The sequence below is a fragment of the Aplidium turbinatum genome, chromosome 2 (genome assembly GCF_918807975.1).
Source record: "Aplidium turbinatum chromosome 2, kaAplTurb1.1, whole genome shotgun sequence".
In the NCBI taxonomy this organism is placed as follows: domain Eukaryota; kingdom Metazoa; phylum Chordata; class Ascidiacea; order Aplousobranchia; family Polyclinidae; genus Aplidium; species Aplidium turbinatum.
Window position 1 is genome coordinate 22,611,572 of NC_137473.1, and position 20,812 is coordinate 22,632,383.

The following is a 20,812-nucleotide window of genomic DNA, read 5'->3' on the forward strand; positions in this document are numbered from 1 at the left end:
ATCGATTGAGACTTGTCTGAAAGTGCAATAGCCTTTGTACATTCATTTACTCTCGGCGCATTTCGCGATTAAATTGAAAAGCTAAAGCGTCATCAACTCATCAATAATTTAAAATTCTTTTATCCACCTCTATCATTGCTCAGCAGCGTCATCTACCATATAATATAAGCCTTAAGGGTTTCAAACTCAAATCGCTCTGAGGGCCAAAGGCCTACTTGTAAATTAACCAGAAGGCCAGAATAGCTTTGTCATTGCGGAAAGTTAAGCCTGTCTCCTTGGCCCGTTCAGCCATTCTAATTGTTTGCGGACGGGTCCTATAGTCCAGAACAACTCCTGAATCTGAGCCAGCCAGCATATTATAACTTAGAGAATGGGTTAAAAGAACTACGTCACCAAAGCTGCCTTGTAGATCTATCTGCGTAGCATATGACACTGTTAACCATCGTCGTCTTAGGCCTATGTGAAAGATCCTCAATATCACCAAAGGCTTTCGATTTACTGACCTGATACAATCGTTGTTTAGCAATCGCCATAGTGCAGTCGTGGAAGGTTTTTTGTGGGAAAAATTTTTTATCAAGCTGATACTTTTCTCACACCTTCCCCATACTATGCAAATGGCTCAGAAAAAATTCCCCATCAATCGGATGATGGGAAACCCCCTTTTGGGCCCATTTTCCAAATGACGTCACAATCCCTTTATGAAAATTTTAAGTTTTTCAAAATAGGACATATTATACATCATTTTTTAGGTTTGTTCAAGGGGAACAACTTTTTCTATTAAGAAGAACCCTGAAAATGTACAGAAAAAGAGTTATTACCGATTAAGCAAAAGGATAAATTTATGAATTCCAGGCAAATTTGAAATTATTCGTCACTGTTGGACTTATTCTTCTACATTCGTTAACAAGAATTAAACAAAGTAAGCGAAACAAAAATTGAAGCTATCATCATCATCAAAAACGTCAAAGATGTTGCTTTCCTCCTCGTCTTGTCCCGTTTCATCTTCATTGTAAGAGCACTCCTCTTCGGTACCAACATCGACGTTATGCAAAAGTGAAAAAAAAAACTTCATTCTTAAGTTTTTCGTCTAGTCTCTGGAGTATGTCGTTCACTCGTTCATACTTATTATACTTAGATACGAAAAAGATGTGAAACTATCTTTGTATTTGAAGCATACTTAGGCTACTATACTATTACATTCGACACCATGACTCCAGATATTGCTGATATTTGCAGAATTCTCTTTTCATCTATGGTTGTAAGCCTACGATCAACTTCAAACCGAGCAGCACACAGTAAAGAGGACAGCAAAAAGCTTCACCGGAATTTGGAAAGATCTTGCGATCGAGTAAGCTCTTATGCGATCAATTAAGTCGCGTGGAAGATTGACGGAAGGAAAAGTATGCAGAAAGTGTTCGACATCTTTGGGTTTTTGGTGTGAGTCACTCGGCAAGTATTCATGAAGCAATGACGCAACTAAACAAGGCTCAGTTTCTATGAAGTAGGCTAACCAGCATGAAGAGTTGGGTGCTTCAAGAAAAAAGAGGGATTACGAAGATTGTAAAAGTTTCTGGCCTGGTTAACAACGAAAAACCCATTCTTAGTACCAGATGTAAACCTATCTTCTCCTTCAAACGATCTAGTGTCCATCGCCGGAAAAGATGACGTCAATCGTGAACAAGCGGAGCAAATTGGTCAAAATATCCAAAAAGGTTTAGATGGGGTAGCAATTACTATCGCATCAATCAATTGATCAAACCATTAGAATCCTTAATGGAAGTAAACAAAACAAAAAGTAGTGCAAGTGGTATTGGTTCAAAAGTCATGTTCAATAGGATGTTTGCTGTTGCTGAAAGCGAGGAAAGCCTTGAGCAGTTTTTCGAATTCGAGTTGACTTCAGAGCCAATGTCTATGTTCAAGGAAGGCATGATGAGAAAGCCGCGTGCATGGCAATTTAGCAGGTCAATTGCCATTATCACTGCACGGCGCATGTAGTAGGTAAACTGCAGGCAAGCAAATGTGTCATGGTTTGTTTGCAGATTCACTAAAACGCTTATATCTTGAGTATATTTCGCCCATACTTCTAGGCTTGCACACATTTCCAAACCTCAAGAGGTACGTGGGTGGGCCTACATTGAGATTTGGGAAGTACTGACTTACTTCCTTTTCAAAGTTCAATTGACTTTACGATATTTCATGTATTTTTCTACGTTTTTTGTTTTACTGGTCTTGTGAGTGTTACACTCATCGCGAATCACTTTGTTTCATCGATAACCAAATTTATTTTCAAGCGAAGAACATTCAAGGCGAAACGCATACACTTACTCTTAAAGTTAAAAAAACCCAATTCAAACCTATCCTAACGTAAATATAATGAAATGGACACTGCATTACCTTCTCTTCGTAGTGGCAACTAAAACTGCTCTGGATTAAACCTAAAGCTTTGAGAAATAATACAGCTGCTTTTTGCGTCATGTAAAACATATTTTGGCACTGTGTGTCATATCTCGAAAAACAAAGCTTATCAACAAATTGCCAGCCGATATTCATGCTCAGTGATCCAAAATTAGTCAAAACTAATTACACTTGTTTCCGAGCAAACTGGCCGTAGACGAGTGGCGTACCTTATTTTTAGTTGGCCAATATTAAATTCAATAGCTGATTACCCATGTATGGTAATTAAGAACGATGTATGAAGAGATTTGCAGTGCCAATATGGTTTAAGATTTTACCGCTAACTTATTAGTGTCAAGATGTTCAGATTTGAGAATGCTCATGAAAGGCTCAGTTTAACACAGACTCAGCTTCCAATCTATCTCTTTCAAGTTTTGCATTCAGGTGATGCTTTTAAAGCTTCATTTACAAAAGGGTAATGGAAAGAAATAGGTTTCATAGCGTCATGCCCGGATGACTAAGATATTTGGGCAATTTTGTTGAGGATTTCTCATTTGCTTGGCTGTATCTAAAACAGGCTAGCATAGCCTACAGTTGATCAAATACTTAATTCAACTTATCAATCAGCAATTGACTTTGAAAACATGGCTAACATTTTCACTGGGGCAAAACAAATACCGCTTTCAAAAACATAAAAAAACTGCTTGTTTTACCACTTCATACTTTAGGTTAGGTAAATGGCCAAATTTTTTTTTTATTTGGAACCTTTGGTACTAAATCTATGCACCTCGCCGACAAAGCACCGCGCTTAATCAACAGAGAACGGCGAAAGTGATCTCTTTAACATAGAAAACAAGTTGATAAGAGCACAAAAAACGAAGCAACATGAAAATGAGCTGAGAGGAAATGTTATGTAAATATTTATTTAAATATCGATGTTATCTCAAAATTTTAAACTATTCTTCCTGCCGGCGAATACCACACAGCTCTTACAGACTGTAGTATATATATATATATTTTTTTTTTTTTTTTCTTGAAATAAACTATTCTTATCGCAGCTTTCATGAATACGTTTTTATGCATACCTAAACAAGCAGACTTTGATCGTGAAGAGACGTTGAAAGACCGCAGATAGTCTACCGAAGTTATCCTACTAAATGACGTAATGCTATGCTACTAATCTGACGCTTGGCACACACAATTGCACATTACAAACATCTGCATTGCTAGTCAAATGGTGACTTTGCGTAACACGCTCCAGTAAACGGGCTGAAGGTTTGTAAGCAATGATCATTCTGCTAAAAGTAGAACTCAATCTATTGCATCAAGTCTTTTTTTGAAAACTTTAAATATTTTTACCCCATTTCTTTACCAAAATACTGTACATTCGACAGTCTATATTTGCTATGACTGAGTAGTAAGTGGACAAAGTGAGCTACAGTACAGTACATGTTCAATTGTTCATAGTTTGAGTGACGTGTGCAGCCATCCTAGCAGTGTTGGTTGAATCAAGGCTCGTAAAAATCTTCACATACCTTGCGGTTCACAAACAAGTTACAACATAGGCTTGAAGTCTTAGCTCGTCGCTGCTAATTAAACCGTGAATGTGTCACGGCTTTCTCACCAGAAATACAAACAAAAACAAAGTGAAAGGGACAAAGCAATACAAACAATAACAAAACCCAAACGGCGCAAATTCTTCGCTTTTATTTTCAACTTGTTCCGTTTAGAAATAAATTTATATACGGTACTGCAAAACTGTGTTTTTCTGTCATAAAGTTTGTTTTGAACAGCTCTGACAAAACCTTCAGCCCGTTTACTGGAGCGTGTTACGCAAAGTCACCATTTGACTAGCAATGCAGATGTTTGTAATGTGCAATTGTGTGTGCCAAGCGTCAGATTAGTAGCATAGCATTACGTCATTTAGTAGGATAACTTCGGTAGACTATCTGCGGTCTTTCAACGTCTCTTCACGATCAAAGTCTGCTTGTTTAGGTATGCATAAAAACGTATTCATGAAAGCTGCGATAAGAATAGTTTATTTCAAGAAAAAAAAAAAATATATATATATATATATACTACAGTCTGTAAGAGCTGTGTGGTATTCGCCGGCAGGAAGAATAGTTTAAAATTTTGAGATAACATCGATATTTAAATAAATATTTACATAACATTTCCTCTCAGCTCATTTTCATGTTGCTTCGTTTTTTGTGCTCTTATCAACTTGTTTTCTATGTTAAAGAGATCACTTTCGCCGTTCTCTGTTGATTAAGCGCGGTGCTTTGTCGGCGAGGTGCATAGATTTAGTACCAAAGGTTCCAAATAAAAAAAAAATTTGGCCATTTACCTAACCTAAAGTATGAAGTGGTAAAACAAGCAGTTTTTTTATGTTTTTGAAAGCGGTATTTGTTTTGCCCCAGTGAAAATGTTAGCCATGTTTTCAAAGTCAATTGCTGATTGATAAGTTGAATTAAGTATTTGATCAACTGTAGGCTATGCTAGCCTGTTTTAGATACAGCCAAGCAAATGAGAAATCCTCAACAAAATTGCCCAAATATCTTAGTCATCCGGGCATGACGCTATGAAACCTATTTCTTTCCATTACCCTTTTGTAAATGAAGCTTTAAAAGCATCACCTGAATGCAAAACTTGAAAGAGATAGATTGGAAGCTGAGTCTGTGTTAAACTGAGCCTTTCATGAGCATTCTCAAATCTGAACATCTTGACACTAATAAGTTAGCGGTAAAATCTTAAACCATATTGGCACTGCAAATCTCTTCATACATCGTTCTTAATTACCATACATGGGTAATCAGCTATTGAATTTAATATTGGCCAACTAAAAATAAGGTACGCCACTCGTCTACGGCCAGTTTGCTCGGAAACAAGTGTAATTAGTTTTGACTAATTTTGGATCACTGAGCATGAATATCGGCTGGCAATTTGTTGATAAGCTTTGTTTTTCGAGATATGACACACAGTGCCAAAATATGTTTTACATGACGCAAAAAGCAGCTGTATTATTTCTCAAAGCTTTAGGTTTAATCCAGAGCAGTTTTAGTTGCCACTACGAAGAGAAGGTAATGCAGTGTCCATTTCATTATATTTACGTTAGGATAGGTTTGAATTGGGTTTTTTTAACTTTAAGAGTAAGTGTATGCGTTTCGCCTTGAATGTTCTTCGCTTGAAAATAAATTTGGTTATCGATGAAACAAAGTGATTCGCGATGAGTGTAACACTCACAAGACCAGTAAAACAAAAAACGTAGAAAAATACATGAAATATCGTAAAGTCAATTGAACTTTGAAAAGGAAGTAAGTCAGTACTTCCCAAATCTCAATGTAGGCCCACCCACGTACCTCTTGAGGTTTGGAAATGTGTGCAAGCCTAGAAGTATGGGCGAAATATACTCAAGATATAAGCGTTTTAGTGAATCTGCAAACAAACCATGACACATTTGCTTGCCTGCAGTTTACCTACTACATGCGCCGTGCAGTGATAATGGCAATTGACCTGCTAAATTGCCATGCACGCGGTTTTGTCAGAGCTGTTCAAAACAAACTTTATGACAGAAAAACACAGTTTTGCAGTACCGTATATAAATTTATTTCTAAACGGAACAAGTTGAAAATAAAAGCGAAGAATTTGCGCCGTTTGGGTTTTGTTATTGTTTGTATTGCTTTGTCCCTTTCACTTTGTTTTTGTTTGTATTTCTGGTGAGAAAGCCGTGACACATTCACGGTTTAATTAGCAGCGACGAGCTAAGACTTCAAGCCTATGTTGTAACTTGTTTGTGAACCGCAAGGTATGTGAAGATTTTTACGAGCCTTGATTCAACCAACACTGCTAGGATGGCTGCACACGTCACTCAAACTATGAACAATTGAACATGTACTGTACTGTAGCTCACTTTGTCCACTTACTACTCAGTCATAGCAAATATAGACTGTCGAATGTACAGTATTTTGGTAAAGAAATGGGGTAAAAATATTTAAAGTTTTAAAAAAAAGACTTGATGCAATAGATTGAGTTCTACTTTTAGCAGAATGATCATTGCTTACAAACCTGACAAACCCTCTCTTCGAAAAATTCTTTTGCCTGGTTCTTCGTCGCATGCCTTAGAGGAAATCAACAAGCAACTTCTATTATATCGACGGTGGTGCATTAGGCCTACTACATAAAGTTCGCTGGAAAAAAGGAATGAAGTTTTCGGAAGTTTGAAATTCGTATGTGAAATGTATCCAAAAAACATTATACCCATGCTGTAGTTGTATTTGATGTCTATCATGACGAAAGTACTAAAAGTCACGAGCACTTGCGCCGAAACTCCGTTCCACAGAGCACGTTTGTGAAAATTGATCCGAGCAATTCACTTCCTTTTACTCAAGATCGCTACCTCAGCTGCATCGAAACCAAGGCTGAATTCATCAAGTTTGTTTCTACCCTTCTGAGACAATCCGAAGTTGAAGTTCACAACTGCTGTGATGATTTTACAATAACATCTACATTGAAAATAACTGATCTACACAATGAATATTGAAAAACGAAATGCACAAGAATAAAACTGCAAAGCAGAGGAGAAAGGCACATCGCATGGCGGTTAATTACGCGAGGCAAAATGCTCTGATGATGCTGACGGTTCCATTGTAGCGAAATCCCTTGATTATGCTCTTCTTCGAAAAGGTCCAGTAAATGTCATTGCTGATGATACTGATGTAGTTACTATGTTACTGCATCATTGGAAGACTGACACTCAAGATGATATTTACTTCGACCAAGGAGCGCTTCAACAAAGCCTGGAGAATCAAAGAAGCCAACCCAAGTATTAAAGATATTAAAAAAGATCTTCTTTTCCTCCATGCATGGTCAGGATGCGACACAACGTCATCGATAATTGAAAAAGGGAAAAAAAGTTTGCGAAAATCAGAAACGCTGAAAGAGAATTCTGCAATTATCAGCAATGTCTGGAGTTCCCAAAACGAGGTCGGAGAAGCCTCTATAACTGCATTCAAGATCTGGTATTGTGGCAATGAAGATTCAACGCTTACTAAACTCAGGTATGTATTTTTACATAGGGATTATATAATAATGTTTACACTTTCAAGATATTGTCCAATTCTAGATACCCTGTATGTAATATTTATCTTTGTTTACTTTTAGACATGACAATTACATGTATATGGCATGCGAAGGGATAATTGCACCGAAAAGCTACCACCGAGCCAAAGAGCAGCCTGCTTCCATGGGTTACGTCTTTAGAATTTAAATTCAATGTTTGTGAATGGGGATGGAGAAACAATAGCAACAACGAACTTGTCCCAATAATGACGGATATGCCTATAGCACCAGAAGCATTGACCAAAGTAATTAGATGCAGATGTAAGAAATCAACGAAAAATCCATGTGGAACGAAAACTTGCACCTGTCGCAATTATGGAATGGCATGTGTTTCTTCGTGTGGTGAATGTCATGGTGTGGAATGTAATAGTATAGTAGCCTAAGCATGCTTGAAATACAAAGATAGTTTCACATCTTTTTCGTATCTAAGTAATAATTTGTATGAACGACATATTCCAGAGACTAGACGAAAAACTTAAGAATGAAGACTTTTTTTCACTTCTGCGTAACGTCGATGTTGGTACCGAAGAAAAAGAATTCTCGTACAATGAAGATATGAAACGGGACAAGACGAGGAGGAAAGCAACATCTTTGTCGTTTTTGATGATAGCTTCAATTTACATTTCGCTTAGCCTACTTTGTTTAATTTTTGTTATAGAATATAGAAGAATAAGTCCAACAGTGACGAATAATTTCAAATTTGCCTGAAATTGACAGATTTATCCTTTTGCTAAATCGGTAATAACTCTTTTTCTGTACATTTTCAGGGTTCTTCTTAATAGAAAAAGTTGTTCCCCTTGAAAAAAGCTAAAAAATGATGTATAATATGTCCTATTTTGAAAAACTTAAAATTTTCATAAAGGGATTGTGACGTCATTTGGAAAATGGGTCCAAAAGGGGGGTTCCCATCATCCGATTGATGGGGAATTTTTTCTGAGCCATCTGCATAATATGGGGAAGGTCTGAGAAAAGTATCAGCTTGATAAAAAAATTTTCCCACAAACACCACTTTTTAAGCTCCCACGACTGCACTACCACTTCTACATTTATTTTCGTGGCAAAATTAACATAGTAGCCTACATAGAGACAGCAGAACAAGAGATTGCCACAAAAGAGTGTTGTAGACTCAAATTGTTCAATATTAATTTATGCTAACCACCAAACAATCCATCCTGGTGGTCTTCTGGAAACTTTCTATAGGCTGACGATCTGTAGGCTACACTGTACACACAGCCTATAACGCAAAAACTTCACTTCCTCTGAGGCAATACTCATAGGACAGTTGAGAATATTTTGGGTCCTAAATGAAGATATTTATAAGAAAAATGTATTACGTCCAAAAATACGCCTTGATTCCTTCATGCTTCCGGGTCTCTACAGTTATCGCAGGCCCGGGTCTAAAAGTAGGCCACCCCTGACAACGCTACTGAGTAGCCTACTCATCAATGTTTTGAACGAGCTCTACTTTACACTCTGGCTTAGATCCCGGGATGCCTCGTCCCAACTAAACGTGGCCTATCCTGGGATAAAATCAAACTGGCACACTGTAGCCCACCAATCCCCACAGATGGGTAGTCTATCCGTATTTTAAATGTAATCCGGTAACCGGAAGCTACTTGCCTTCAAAAATAATTCGATTGTCAAATTGCAAAAAACAAAAGTATACCGACAAAAAGTAACAATTTTATTCAAGTAAAAGTATTTTTTACATGTAAGCCATCCCCAAAATATATCGCCGGTACTCAAAAAGTAATTAGGTAGCTACTGCTTAGGCCCACCTTTGCTAATCCCACATACCCAGGTGTCAAACTAGATAAAGTCCCTTATAACGCAAATCCCGTATCGAGAAACTAAGCGATAAGGTGCCAAGACAGCCACTTTTTCTGGTCCAGATAAAGTGACTGTGTGGGTGGTCGCTCGAAACAATATCTTACGTCGAAACCTGAACACATTACCACCAACCGATAACACTGGTCTACAAAAAAAGATTTTTTTGAAAACTAATTAAAAGCGATTTTAGAGTGCTGAATCCTTAATCTGACTTCAGATTTATCCTATCACGTCAGGTTTGTGAGATATGGTAACAACAAATTGTTACTTTTGTCAAAAGTGGAAGATTTGGCGTTGCGTTTACCATCAACATAATTTATGCAGTGCTATAACGAAAGGTTAGCGTTAGACAGGACAAAACAGCCTAACTAAGGATACTGAACAAGCATTGCCATAGACCTGCTTAAATCTTCGTGGTTTCATGCAAAACATTGACTGGAGGAGGGGGTCAGTTATACTTTTTAGCCTCCCTTTTAGCTTGTTTTTACTGCCTTGTTAATAATGTTGCTTAGAAAACAAATTGGTATCAAAATTATAGTTTGTAATGTATTTCAGCTACTTATGCACCACGTGGCATGGATTTCTGGATATAGCACAATGTGTATGTGCATTTTGTGCAATAAACGTAACGTCAAATTTTCCACTTTTGATAAAAGTAACAATTTGCTGTTGTCATATCTCACAAATCTGGCGTGATAGGATAAATCTGAGGTCAGATTCGGATTCAGCACCCCGAAACTACTCTAAATCAGTTTTCAAAGTTGAAGTTCATAGAGCAAAAATCGTGTAGACCAGTGTAATCATTTGTTTGCTGTCCACAATGCTTTTAAAGTTGAACTCAACAAGAATATTCCTCAAATAATTTTATTTCATAAGAATAAAGTCGTGGTTGAGACGTCAGAATGGTCCATTTTGGGCATTGTTTGAATATTTAACACAAAATTGGCAGAAATTTAAACATGGTGCAGTAGAAAAATATATTCTGAAATTTGTTGAAACTTCAGGTTATGAGATATGAGCAAAAACACTTGATCATAATATTTCTGTTAGAGCCGAACATTTTCACAAAGCAAACTGAAACAAACACATTTTCAACAAACAAAGCAAAACATTTTAGACAAGTGGTTACAAAAATGTCACTAGGTTTATAGGTTATGCCACTGCCGGCAACCTGATTGAGTTAAGCAATCGGAAGTTAACGCTAGATTGATTGACATGGTAAAAGAAGCAATTCTTTCTGACCTTCTGATCAACGAAAGAGCAGAGCACTCACTAGTATAGCGAGCACACTGTTTTACAAAGTAACACACGACAAAAAAGTAATTCTCAATGGTAGAATTTTAATGTAATTCAAAGTGATTGATAAAATTAAGTTTAAATATCAAAATTGCTTCACAACTGGCAAAGTATGATAACAACATATTTCTGTTGCTCTTCAGCTCATTATGGATGCGGTGGATTACGCTAAAATAATGTTAAAAATTATGCAAAAACATATTGCAATCTGTGCTCAACTATATCATGCGATGAGTAATCATAAACATTCCGTTTGTTTGGATTGCAAAACGCTTTAAAATAACATTCCATTTACACAAAAGTCAAGTGCAGGCACTGAATTGGTAGCTCAATTGAAGCAACCGAGCAAGTTTTGAAAAAACAAATAAAACATCTGCGACGCTGGGCGAGTGATCTTTCCTACACCACCTTATTCAAAATAGAAAAAGATTCCAGACATCGATGTGGTGGTAAAGGTGAGTCCCATACTTGATCCAACCACCGGAGGATGAGAAGATAAGGTTCTCATTATACTATTAACATTATACTAAATCGATGTGACAGAAGATAAACTAGTAGGTAAGAGGAACATGCAATTGGTAAAACTACCCAGTATCAAGGTCCATGAGAAAACTCACCAGGAATGAAGTGAGCTTTAATGAGGGGCCGGAACAGCACAAAAACAATTTGGAATGTAAAAAAATAACATCGATGAAATAATTAGTCATAAACTGCTCGGTGCGCTCGATCACGATTTTAAAGGAAAATAGCTTTCAGAAAAATATACAAAAAGGTTCACAAGGCAATGGGAGAAGAAAACGAAAACACGCCCATGCTCACAAAAAAGTCAAATTCTACCGAAGCATCTGCCTACACAGTACTTCCAAGTACAAAGCAACATCATGACGACCTGCGCTTTGTGGACGCCATAGCAGCACGAGTGCATGAAAGGTGTCGGCAACAAGGTCGGATCAGTCATCTTCTTTGAGTCATCTGTGGAGTGTGGGGGGCGCTACGGGGCGGTTGGTTGTATGAATGGCCAGTGTTCTCGTATATGGCGCGGGTGGACAGCATGGCAGAAGGGGTTCCCGGCAAACTGCTCCTGAAAATAGTAACGCAAGTTACTGTCATATCAAACAAGCAAAATAAACTGTCAATTGAAAGAGAGGTAGAAAAAAGTCACATAAAGAACTACAAGCAGCTTTACAAAGGTGAGAATTAGAGGTTTAAACAGTTTCAGGAATGACGTATTATTGACCAGCCTATGAACAATACTGAGTTTCAGGTGCTCAGAGTAGAAATCATAAAAGTATCCATGTTCTTTTTCAAAAACCTAGCACATGGCATCCAAACTACCAAACTTCAGTAAGACTACCAATGTCTGCCTGGAGTGCCTCACAACCTATATTGCAGCGACTCTCACACTTGGCGTAAATTCATGTCCACAGCATTGTCCACCATCATAACCTGCTAAACCAGTTGTCACTGAACTTCTCATACGGTAATCATGAAAACATCTGTGCTGTGTACAAACATCAGACCCTTTAACTATCTTAGCAGATGGTACTTCGTAGTTGAAAACGATTTTAATTTGAGTTCATAGTTTATTTTAAGTGCATATGTCACCTTACGTCACGTGGTATACTGTGCCTTAACAAGGTGCCTTACGTAGTATACTGCGCCTTAACAAGGTAGGTAGATTTACTCAACAAAGCTCCATACGATCTGGTGTTTACATTAAAAAATATTTGGACCGTGTTGTCATTGGGACTTTGCAAAGTTTTCGCAAACATAAACACCACGACAACCCAAACAAAACGAAACCTCATGCCGGCCAGAGGTTGAGACTCATAGCAACTTATAAAAACAGGCCTTGCCAACGTGCAAACCATAGCTATGTATGCAAACCTGTGATAATGACTGGAGGCCGATGTCATTTTGATTTTGAACTTTAAGCAAAATGTGCTTTATATATCATTAAAATTATACTTTTTAGAAAGCATGTTGGCATAGCCTGTTTTATAGGGAGCCTGTGTTGTGTATATATAGGAAGCAAATACAAAAACGTTTTTAACCATCATGCTAATTCCTTTGAATAAACAAATGAAGCTGCGAGATTTTTAGAAATCTCCAAAAAAGGTTGTCTCCGAATTGGAATTTCTCCGAACCGCATTCACCGAATAGTAGCACACACGTCTAGCATGGCCGAGGTAGCAACATTTTACTGGAAGAACTTACAGGGATCCGCTCCTTGAACCTGGTGTCGTCGGATTTGGAGGAACCAATCCTGCGCCTGGTGATGGCGGAAGAGAGCTGAATGGGGAGCGGGCCTGAAACAAACAAAACACTGAAGTAATCTTATCAAAAAGTGAACAGCTGAAGAAAAGTGACATATGTATGACTTGCCTTCTGCAATGCAAGGACAGCAGCGTCACCTCCGGCCGTCTCTGCAGTCTGTCGTGTGTTGATGTATTCTCTCCCCTTCCCTTTGTTCATCTGCGAACAAATAATTTCAACGTCGCATAAAACCATAGAAATTATATCTATAGTTTCTATTGTTATATCTATAATTTTGTTGGAGCCATTACTAGTGATGAAGGAACCATTTTAAAAATAGGTGGGCCCAGAGGCGCACTAGTCAAAGTCGATTCAACTTCTGGGGGGCAACGCCCCCAGATCCCCCTTAGCATTGCTGCATTCCAAATACTTTATATCATTTATACATTGAGTTTTCATGATTGCCTTTCGTACCAACAAGCAAAATATTTCCATTTTTGGGCCCAACTTGCTCAAAGCATTTACAAAATTGTTAAATTGCTTTATAGTGATAAAGCTTTGGTAGAGAGTTTGCTTTGTTGAACCATAGAGAAATAAAACATAGTAACCTTAGCGGGTTTAACATATTTTAGCCTATTACACACAAAAAATAGAACATAATTGAAATAAACTCAAACGTTTTCGACACGTACGTCGTACGTGTGTCCTCATCAGGAAACAACACATACATTGGTATGTCAACCAAACATTTGTTGACAAGGGCCAGGGAGCACTTAATTCCAAACCTAACAACTAAAAGTGCAATTAAAGAGCACATCGCCTCTTGTGAAACGTGCACTGACAATGTCTCGATCGGCCAATTTAAAATCATCTCTCGAGGCAGATCTGATTTTCAGACTAAGATTATGGAAGCCTTAAAAGTCAAACGTAACAATCCATCTCTCAACCGGCAGTTATTCGCCTGTGGCTCATCGTTCCTTTTGTGTGTGTTCTAATATTTTGTCCAATGCCTGTAGTTTACACCTCATGTGATCTATTTCTCACCGCATAATTTACTCGTAATCATTCTCGTATCATTTGTTCAGTTTGTGCTTTTCAGTCCAGAGTGCCGTTACAGTTAGAGTGCAAAGTCAAATTTATCTTCCGACTTTTCATTTAATGTATATTGCAGATTTAATTCCTGATGAGGACACACGTAAGTGTCGAAAACATTTGAGTTTATTTTAATTATGTTATATTTTTTGTGTGTAGCCTAGTAAAGTATGTTAAACCCGGTAAGGTTACTATGTTCTGTATGCTTTATAATGCTGTACAAAATATGGCGATGAACACACAAATAAAAAAGAAACAATACACACACAGTTATAATACCACCTGGAATAAATAATCTGCAGCATTATACTGTAGGCTGTGCGCATATGTAACAGCCGCAGCACCAATATGCAAATATAATACTGGCATCAACAATGCACAGCTAATTACCAAAAAGTTTCAATACCAGAAGTACCGGTACTGGTATATACAGTATACACATATTTAACAGTTAGCAAAGTTATCCGGGAGTAAGAGCCTGCAGTATTATGTGCATACACAACAGCTGCACCACCAATATACAAATATAATAGGCCTAGCCCTAGGCCTTAGGCTACTGGTATCAAACAACAACAAGGTTCCTTTAACTGTCACTATATAGGTGACTGCTATTGTATTACACTTGGAATTTCTGCCTAAAAAAGTTAATAATACGATCATTGAAAGCAACAAATTCTTGGCAAATTGAGGTGAGATCAACATGATCGATCAAGTTTTTGTGAATATGTTCAACTGTTCATCCTATGGTTCAAGTGCTCTTGGGCTAATCTGCTTTTTAAGTAATTTTTCACCAGTCGGTGGCACGAAAAATATCTTTTTGCAGTAGCATTAAACATAGGGATTTTCATGTAAAACTGTATCAGTTTTGATAGATTTATGTAAATGTTTTATCTATTATAACAGCTTGAGTTCGTTTTCAAGAGAATTAACATCAATATCCCCATCTAGCCTGGTTTAAGTGCCTTCTTTTATAGAAAAAGTTGCTGCATCCTCTACCCTTGCTGCAGCTAAAATTACTTTCTCTATGTCACCAACAACTGCAGGTTATCTTGGTCAAATCTTTCGCTACCTTTTCAAAAAATATTAGGCTTTCAAAAGTGGGTGGGCCAGGCCCTCCCAGAAAAAAAGTAGGTGGGCTCAGGCCCACGGGGTTCCTCCACCCCTGGCCATTACATAAACAACATAAGATATCACTGAATGAGATTTTAATATTTCATAAACTGAAAAGGTAACGTTTAAAATTTGAAGTTATGCATAATGCATCTAAGATACATCGAGACAGTCACTTCCACATTTTCAGTTTTTGTATTTTTAACACACCCTTGAAACGTTGTTGTACTGAGCTCCAAAAGTATCCCAAACTTTTGAAAATGTCATAAAAATGGTAGCATCAATAAAACATTTAAAATCACTCAGAGTTGGATTCGAGATTTCCCCTAATGTTAATATATACTCTCATTAATTAAAAAAAAGAAAAAAAAGATGCAGTGTTAGAAACTCAAAACTAGGCCATTATACCCTTCCCCTTTACTGTATGCCCGGCTGAAGAATACAGGTATAGCAAGTCCAATGAAAAAACACATGGTTTTGGTATATATAGGTACCATTTCTTTCCACAAAGCAGGTGAGTGGTCCCACTCCCTTGCCTCAGATGATCGCTACCTCCTTACAGTCTAAGAGTTTGCCAAAGATTAAAAGGCATTGACTGGCGGAGTCACTTCCTAACCCGCCAATCCTTGACTTTTGAGCCACGGTTTCGAAAACGCGTTGAAGGCAACAAGAAAAAATTGCTATTTTGTGCTGTTTCAATAACCGTTCACTCAAAATTTATTTGAGTTATAATATAATAATTTTTGCGGACTGTGGTTTAGCAATTTTGGTCGGAGAAAAAAGAAGACAGAGAAATGCTGCTCCAGAAAAAATACGCTGCTGTATAAACGACTGCCTCGCTTTGCAAATTATAAAGTCTTTTCGTTTACCTCGATATTCATCGAGTGACTGAATCGTGCTTACAAGACAGATTGAAACAGGCTGTACATTGTACATGATTTGTAATTTGAGGTTGCTGCACGGGTGGCTAGTTGGTTGGTCAATAAAGTTTGTCCTGGGTCCCGATTTCGCCTTGGCAGGTTGTAGTAGACATTAAATGCCAAAGACCAGGTGTTATTTGCTGGACATACAATACTTAATATGGGCTGCATGGTTAGTGGTCACCATTTCGTGCCTAGCCTTCTGTTCGAGACTGCATGAACTGAGATTCCTGCGCATTTCTTTTCTTATTAAAGCTGTAGATTTTTTTAAACTTTGCCCGTTTCAATTTCAAGAGACCCGACGGCCGACAAGATCTATCGTAAAAACAGCAGATGAAAGTTTGCATTTTTTGCTGAATCTATGAAACAAAAAAAAAGGTAAAAGAGAAAGGCCCTTTACCAATGATACAGCATCTGCACTTATTCAAACTTGCAGAGGTCTGGTTGATCTTGCAAAGTATTTGTTATGCACTTCACACGACTATATCACTTTGGGAATTTTAACAGTGACCCCATTGAAAAAGCTTTTTCAAAATTACGCCACGGTTCTGGTGGTACGTATTTCATCAATGTGCAACAAGTGTTATTATTATTGTAACTGTCTCCGCCGCCAGTGTAGCCAAATCGTTTGGCATCCGCTAGCTTCGATCAGTCTTTCAACAAGGTTGATAGGATCTCCATTCTGTTTTGTCCTTTGCGATGTTTTGCAATCGATGGAGATGTGGTGTGCTGAGTAGGGATCCCAGGCCAGCTTTTCTGATGTCAGATCTCAGCAGTTGTAATAAATTGGTACGGTGACGTCCGGTTCGGCCTTGGTACTTTTTGCTGCCAATTATTGCAAATTCAAGGGCTTTCTGAGGAGGTGAGTCCTGGTGAAGTCTCAGAATGTGTCCAAATATGTTCCATCTCATGGTGGAGATCTTGCAAGACAATGGTTCACTGTTGCATATTTTGTAGAGATTTTTGTTCGAGATAAGACTGTTCAGCCAAGTATGACCAGTTATGCCACGTAAATGTCTTCGATGACAGGCATCCAATCTTTCAAGACTTGCTTTGGTAACAGACCAGCTATTACAGTTGTTGATCATAATTGGGATGCAGTACGCGTTGTACAATCTTAGTCGCAACTGTAATGGGATTCTCCATCTCTTGCTCCATAGTTTCCAGTGTGATCTGAAAGCGACATTGCCTAAATTGCAGCGGGATTTGACATCGGCAGTGCTGCACAATAATGATTCCAAAAGTTTGTGTGTACGCCATTTTTCGTTTCCTCGAATCGGTAGGCTATCAGTATCAGTTTCATTTGTGTCTGCAAGAAATATGTGGGTGAATTCAGTTTTAGTCTCATTCATGAAAAGATTGTAGTTTTTCACGTTCTTTGTAGCAATAGATTGTAGCATATCAATTGGCTGTCTTTCCTCATCCAGAAACTCAACATCGTCTGCATACTCCATTTCCAAAGGCATGCATGTGTCAGATATAGGGGGGTTTGGTCTGGAGGACTGCTCTCGCACTGAGCTCAATGCTGCAGATAGGTAGCAGGTGAAGAGTATTGGGGAGAGGCTGTCTCCTTGAGGGGAACCGATGGTAGTCTCAAAGTTTGCGGACATTTCGTTGTTAATGCGCACAATCATACAGTTTCGTGCCAGCTAGCAGGGTGCGGGTTAGTCGCAGTTCATCTTCATCACAGCCAGCTTGGTCTAAAATTTGAAGGATTTTTTTGCGTTTGATGGTGTCAAAGGCTTTGGACATATCTATTCCCATTTTGTGGAAGTCCCATTTTCTAGCCATTACCACTGAAACGAGCATACGTTGTGCCCAGACAATGTCAGCACAGCTTCTGCCACGTTTGAAACCGCTTTGGAAGGGTCCAGTGAAGCTGTCAATTTTGTCTCTAATCCGATGCAAAATGATGATGGAGAGGATTTTTCTGATGCTATTGAGGAGCACAATGGGTCGAAGATTAGCTGGTGGTCCTTTTGGTTTCTTGGGTTTTGGTATAGCAATTAGTATGCCTTCGCCGATGGTGTCTACTGGTTTGTGTTGTTTGAAAGATTCATTAATAGTCTGTGATATTAAACCGGAGGTTATGTCTTTGGAGAATTTGAAGAGTTCGTTGTTGACGTTATCAGGGCCAGCAGCACGACGGTTTTTCAAAGAAAAAATTGCTGCAGACACTTCCTCAGTGGTTATTGGTGTTTGCAAGGGTCTTGCTTCTCCGGTGAATGGTTGTATTGGTTCATCATCTGAATCTGTAAATTGTTGCTGAAACCATTTTCTTACAATCTCTACTTTGCTTTTGTCTGAGAGCACAAAACTGCCATTGACATCTTGAATCATGATGGGGGTAGGAGGCTTTCTCGCTTTAAGTAGTTTTGCTGCTTGGAACATTTTACTGCTGTCTTCAGATGCGGATATTTCTTCTGCCAAAGAATTGGCTTTTTCTATTGCAACCTCCTTTAATCTTTTGGATATGCTGTGTAGGATGTTTGTACGTTTCTTTCGGAGGTTAGAGCGTTCCATATTGTTTGTGCTTTGATAAATTTGTAGCCTTAAGGCTTTTTGCTGTTTGGACAGATCTGCTACTTGTTGATCAAACGTATGTTGTGATGGGTTGCTTCTGGTGATGCCGGCAGCTTTTATGGCTGAAACTTTCATGCAGTCAAGTAGATGGTTCATAGTTGTGTTTGGATCATCGTTGCGGTCTAATTCGCTCAACATATTCTTCAGAATTTTCCTATATGATTGCTGGGTCTTTCGATCATCTCTCAGACGATGGATGTTGATTCTCTGTTGCTTGGATTTCTTTGGATGGCGTTTGTGAATTAAATGAATTTTATCAATTCTTAGTTTCGTGGAAACAAGCTTGTGGTCAGAGTTTAGGTGCGTGCCTGCAAAAGACCTTGCATTTTGTAGTAGAGGGCGTGCTTTCTGTTGACAGATGACGTAGTCAATTTGGTTGTAAATAGGCTTACTTAAGTTGGGGTTGTTTGGATCTTTGATAAATCCCGTCCAGGTAGTGCGGTGTCTGCTTGGGTGTTGAAAGGCAGTGTTGCTAGCAAAGTAACCATTGGCAGAAAGGAAATCCATGAGTGCATTATCGTTCAGATTGCGTTGGCCAGTGCCGTAACTGCCCAGGCACGCGTTTAGGCCCGTGTCAATGTCATCTTGGGTAAGCTTTCCTAGTTTGGAGTTCATGTCGCCACATATAAAAGTAAGCCAGTTAGCGGGAGTGGTGCTAGCAGTGTGAAGTTCTGCATAGAAATTTTCAAGATTTTCTGGTGTTTCTGCTGCTCTTTCAGAGGTTGGTCCATAGGCGTTGATCAGCCGCATTTTTTGTTAGACTACGATTTCGAGTTGGAACAGTGAGGTCCATAGTTGCAATTCTGTCGCTAACGTACTTATAGTTCACAACGTGGTTGATCAGTCTTTGGCCAATAATAAATCCCAAGCCATAATGAACTGATTTGTTTTGTTGCAGCAGGACAAGTTTGTGCCCTGTTTGTAGGTTGACTTCTTGGTGGTCCTTGATTTTGGTTTCTTGAATGCATAAGAGGTCAATATTGTAGCTTTGGCGGTCTTTGCCCAGAGTTTGCTTTGTGGTTTCAGCATTAAGGCCTCGTACATTCCATGTGCCGATGGTGATTTCCCAGGGTATAGTGTTGGGCCTAAAAGGTGCTTGTTGAAAGTTAGACATCTTTCCGAAGGTGGGCCGAGGGTTTATCCTTTTACCACCCACTCGGTGTTTATGCGGCTGTCAGCCCGCAAGCCTAGACGATGATTAGCTTCCTGAAAAATCAGTACTGACAGGGTGAACCGCGAGAAGGTTATCGTCTTTCCCAACAAGTGTTACCAAAAGTTAATATAAGGAAAACTAAGTTGTTGTTTGACATTGGAGCTGGTGTCTGTGATTTAGACACAACTGTTTCACATTCTTGCGGAAAGTGTCAGTACCTCATCAAGGATGAGAAAACATGAAATGTGTCTCTAAATCTTGACAATATGGAAAGTTTAACAAATGCTGTCAAAATGAGGCTTGTTTACATTGCTGGATAAGCCACTGGAAATGACACTTTTATTAAATGACAGCATGACGTACAATATGGAACAGTATGGCCAATTCACTGATAAACTAAACAGAGGTAGCTTAAACTTACCTGGAGACAGTGTTTGTTAATGGGTATTTTTTTCATACATTCAATTTCATGAAATTGCAAGTTTTCTTTGCAGATACTCAAAAAGAAACACTATTGCATAGTATCAAACATTTTTTTTTTAAATCACTGCAATTTGTATTCATTGTTTGTTTGTTTGTCTCTGCTTATTGTCTTTTGTAATTGTTAATCATACTCCTGATATTCTTGCCATTATTCTTTTCCAGGCTATGTCATACTACATAAAGAATAAAGATTCTTGTAGCAGTTCTGGAGGAGTTGCACTCTACTTAAAAAACAACGTACTATGTTCAATTTGTTCTTAAACGGAAAGACCTTTCCATTGATGTGCCCGATTGTGAAAATCTTTGGGTAGAAATTGTGCAAAAATGTTTAATAAGTATTATGGAGCAATATATCGTCATTCTAGTTACAATTTTTCTACAGTTCAAGACAAAATAATTGATTCTTTGAATAAATTAGAAAACTCCAGGTGTAAATACATAATTTGTAGAGACATAAATATTGACTTGTTAAAGGCTGCAAAGTCTCATGCAGTATTAAATTATAAAGAAGCCCTTGAAGCTGCCGGTTGTCAATCATTGATAACAACTGCAGCTAGATTTAGATGTAGAGAAATAG

The 20,812-nt window shown here is 38.3% G+C and overlaps 1 protein-coding gene across 2 annotated transcripts in view; it reads right to left on the reverse strand.

Moving 5' to 3' along the window:
• Positions 1 to 10,196: 10,196 nt before the first annotated feature.
• LOC145788233 (tyrosine-protein phosphatase non-receptor type 11-like) overlaps positions 10,197 to 20,812 on the reverse strand; it is a 39,196-nt gene continuing 28,580 nt past the window's right edge. For both annotated transcript variants that reach the window (XM_082599998.1, XM_082599997.1), the window contains 3 exons: positions 13,024 to 13,113; positions 12,856 to 12,947; positions 10,197 to 11,719 (listed from right to left, as the gene is read on the reverse strand). In XM_082599998.1, coding sequence (XP_082456124.1) covers positions 11,593 to 11,719; positions 12,856 to 12,947; positions 13,024 to 13,113 — 309 coding nt within the window. In that variant the 3' untranslated portion in view covers positions 10,197 to 11,592. The remainder of the gene's footprint in view (positions 11,720 to 12,855; positions 12,948 to 13,023; positions 13,114 to 20,812) is intronic.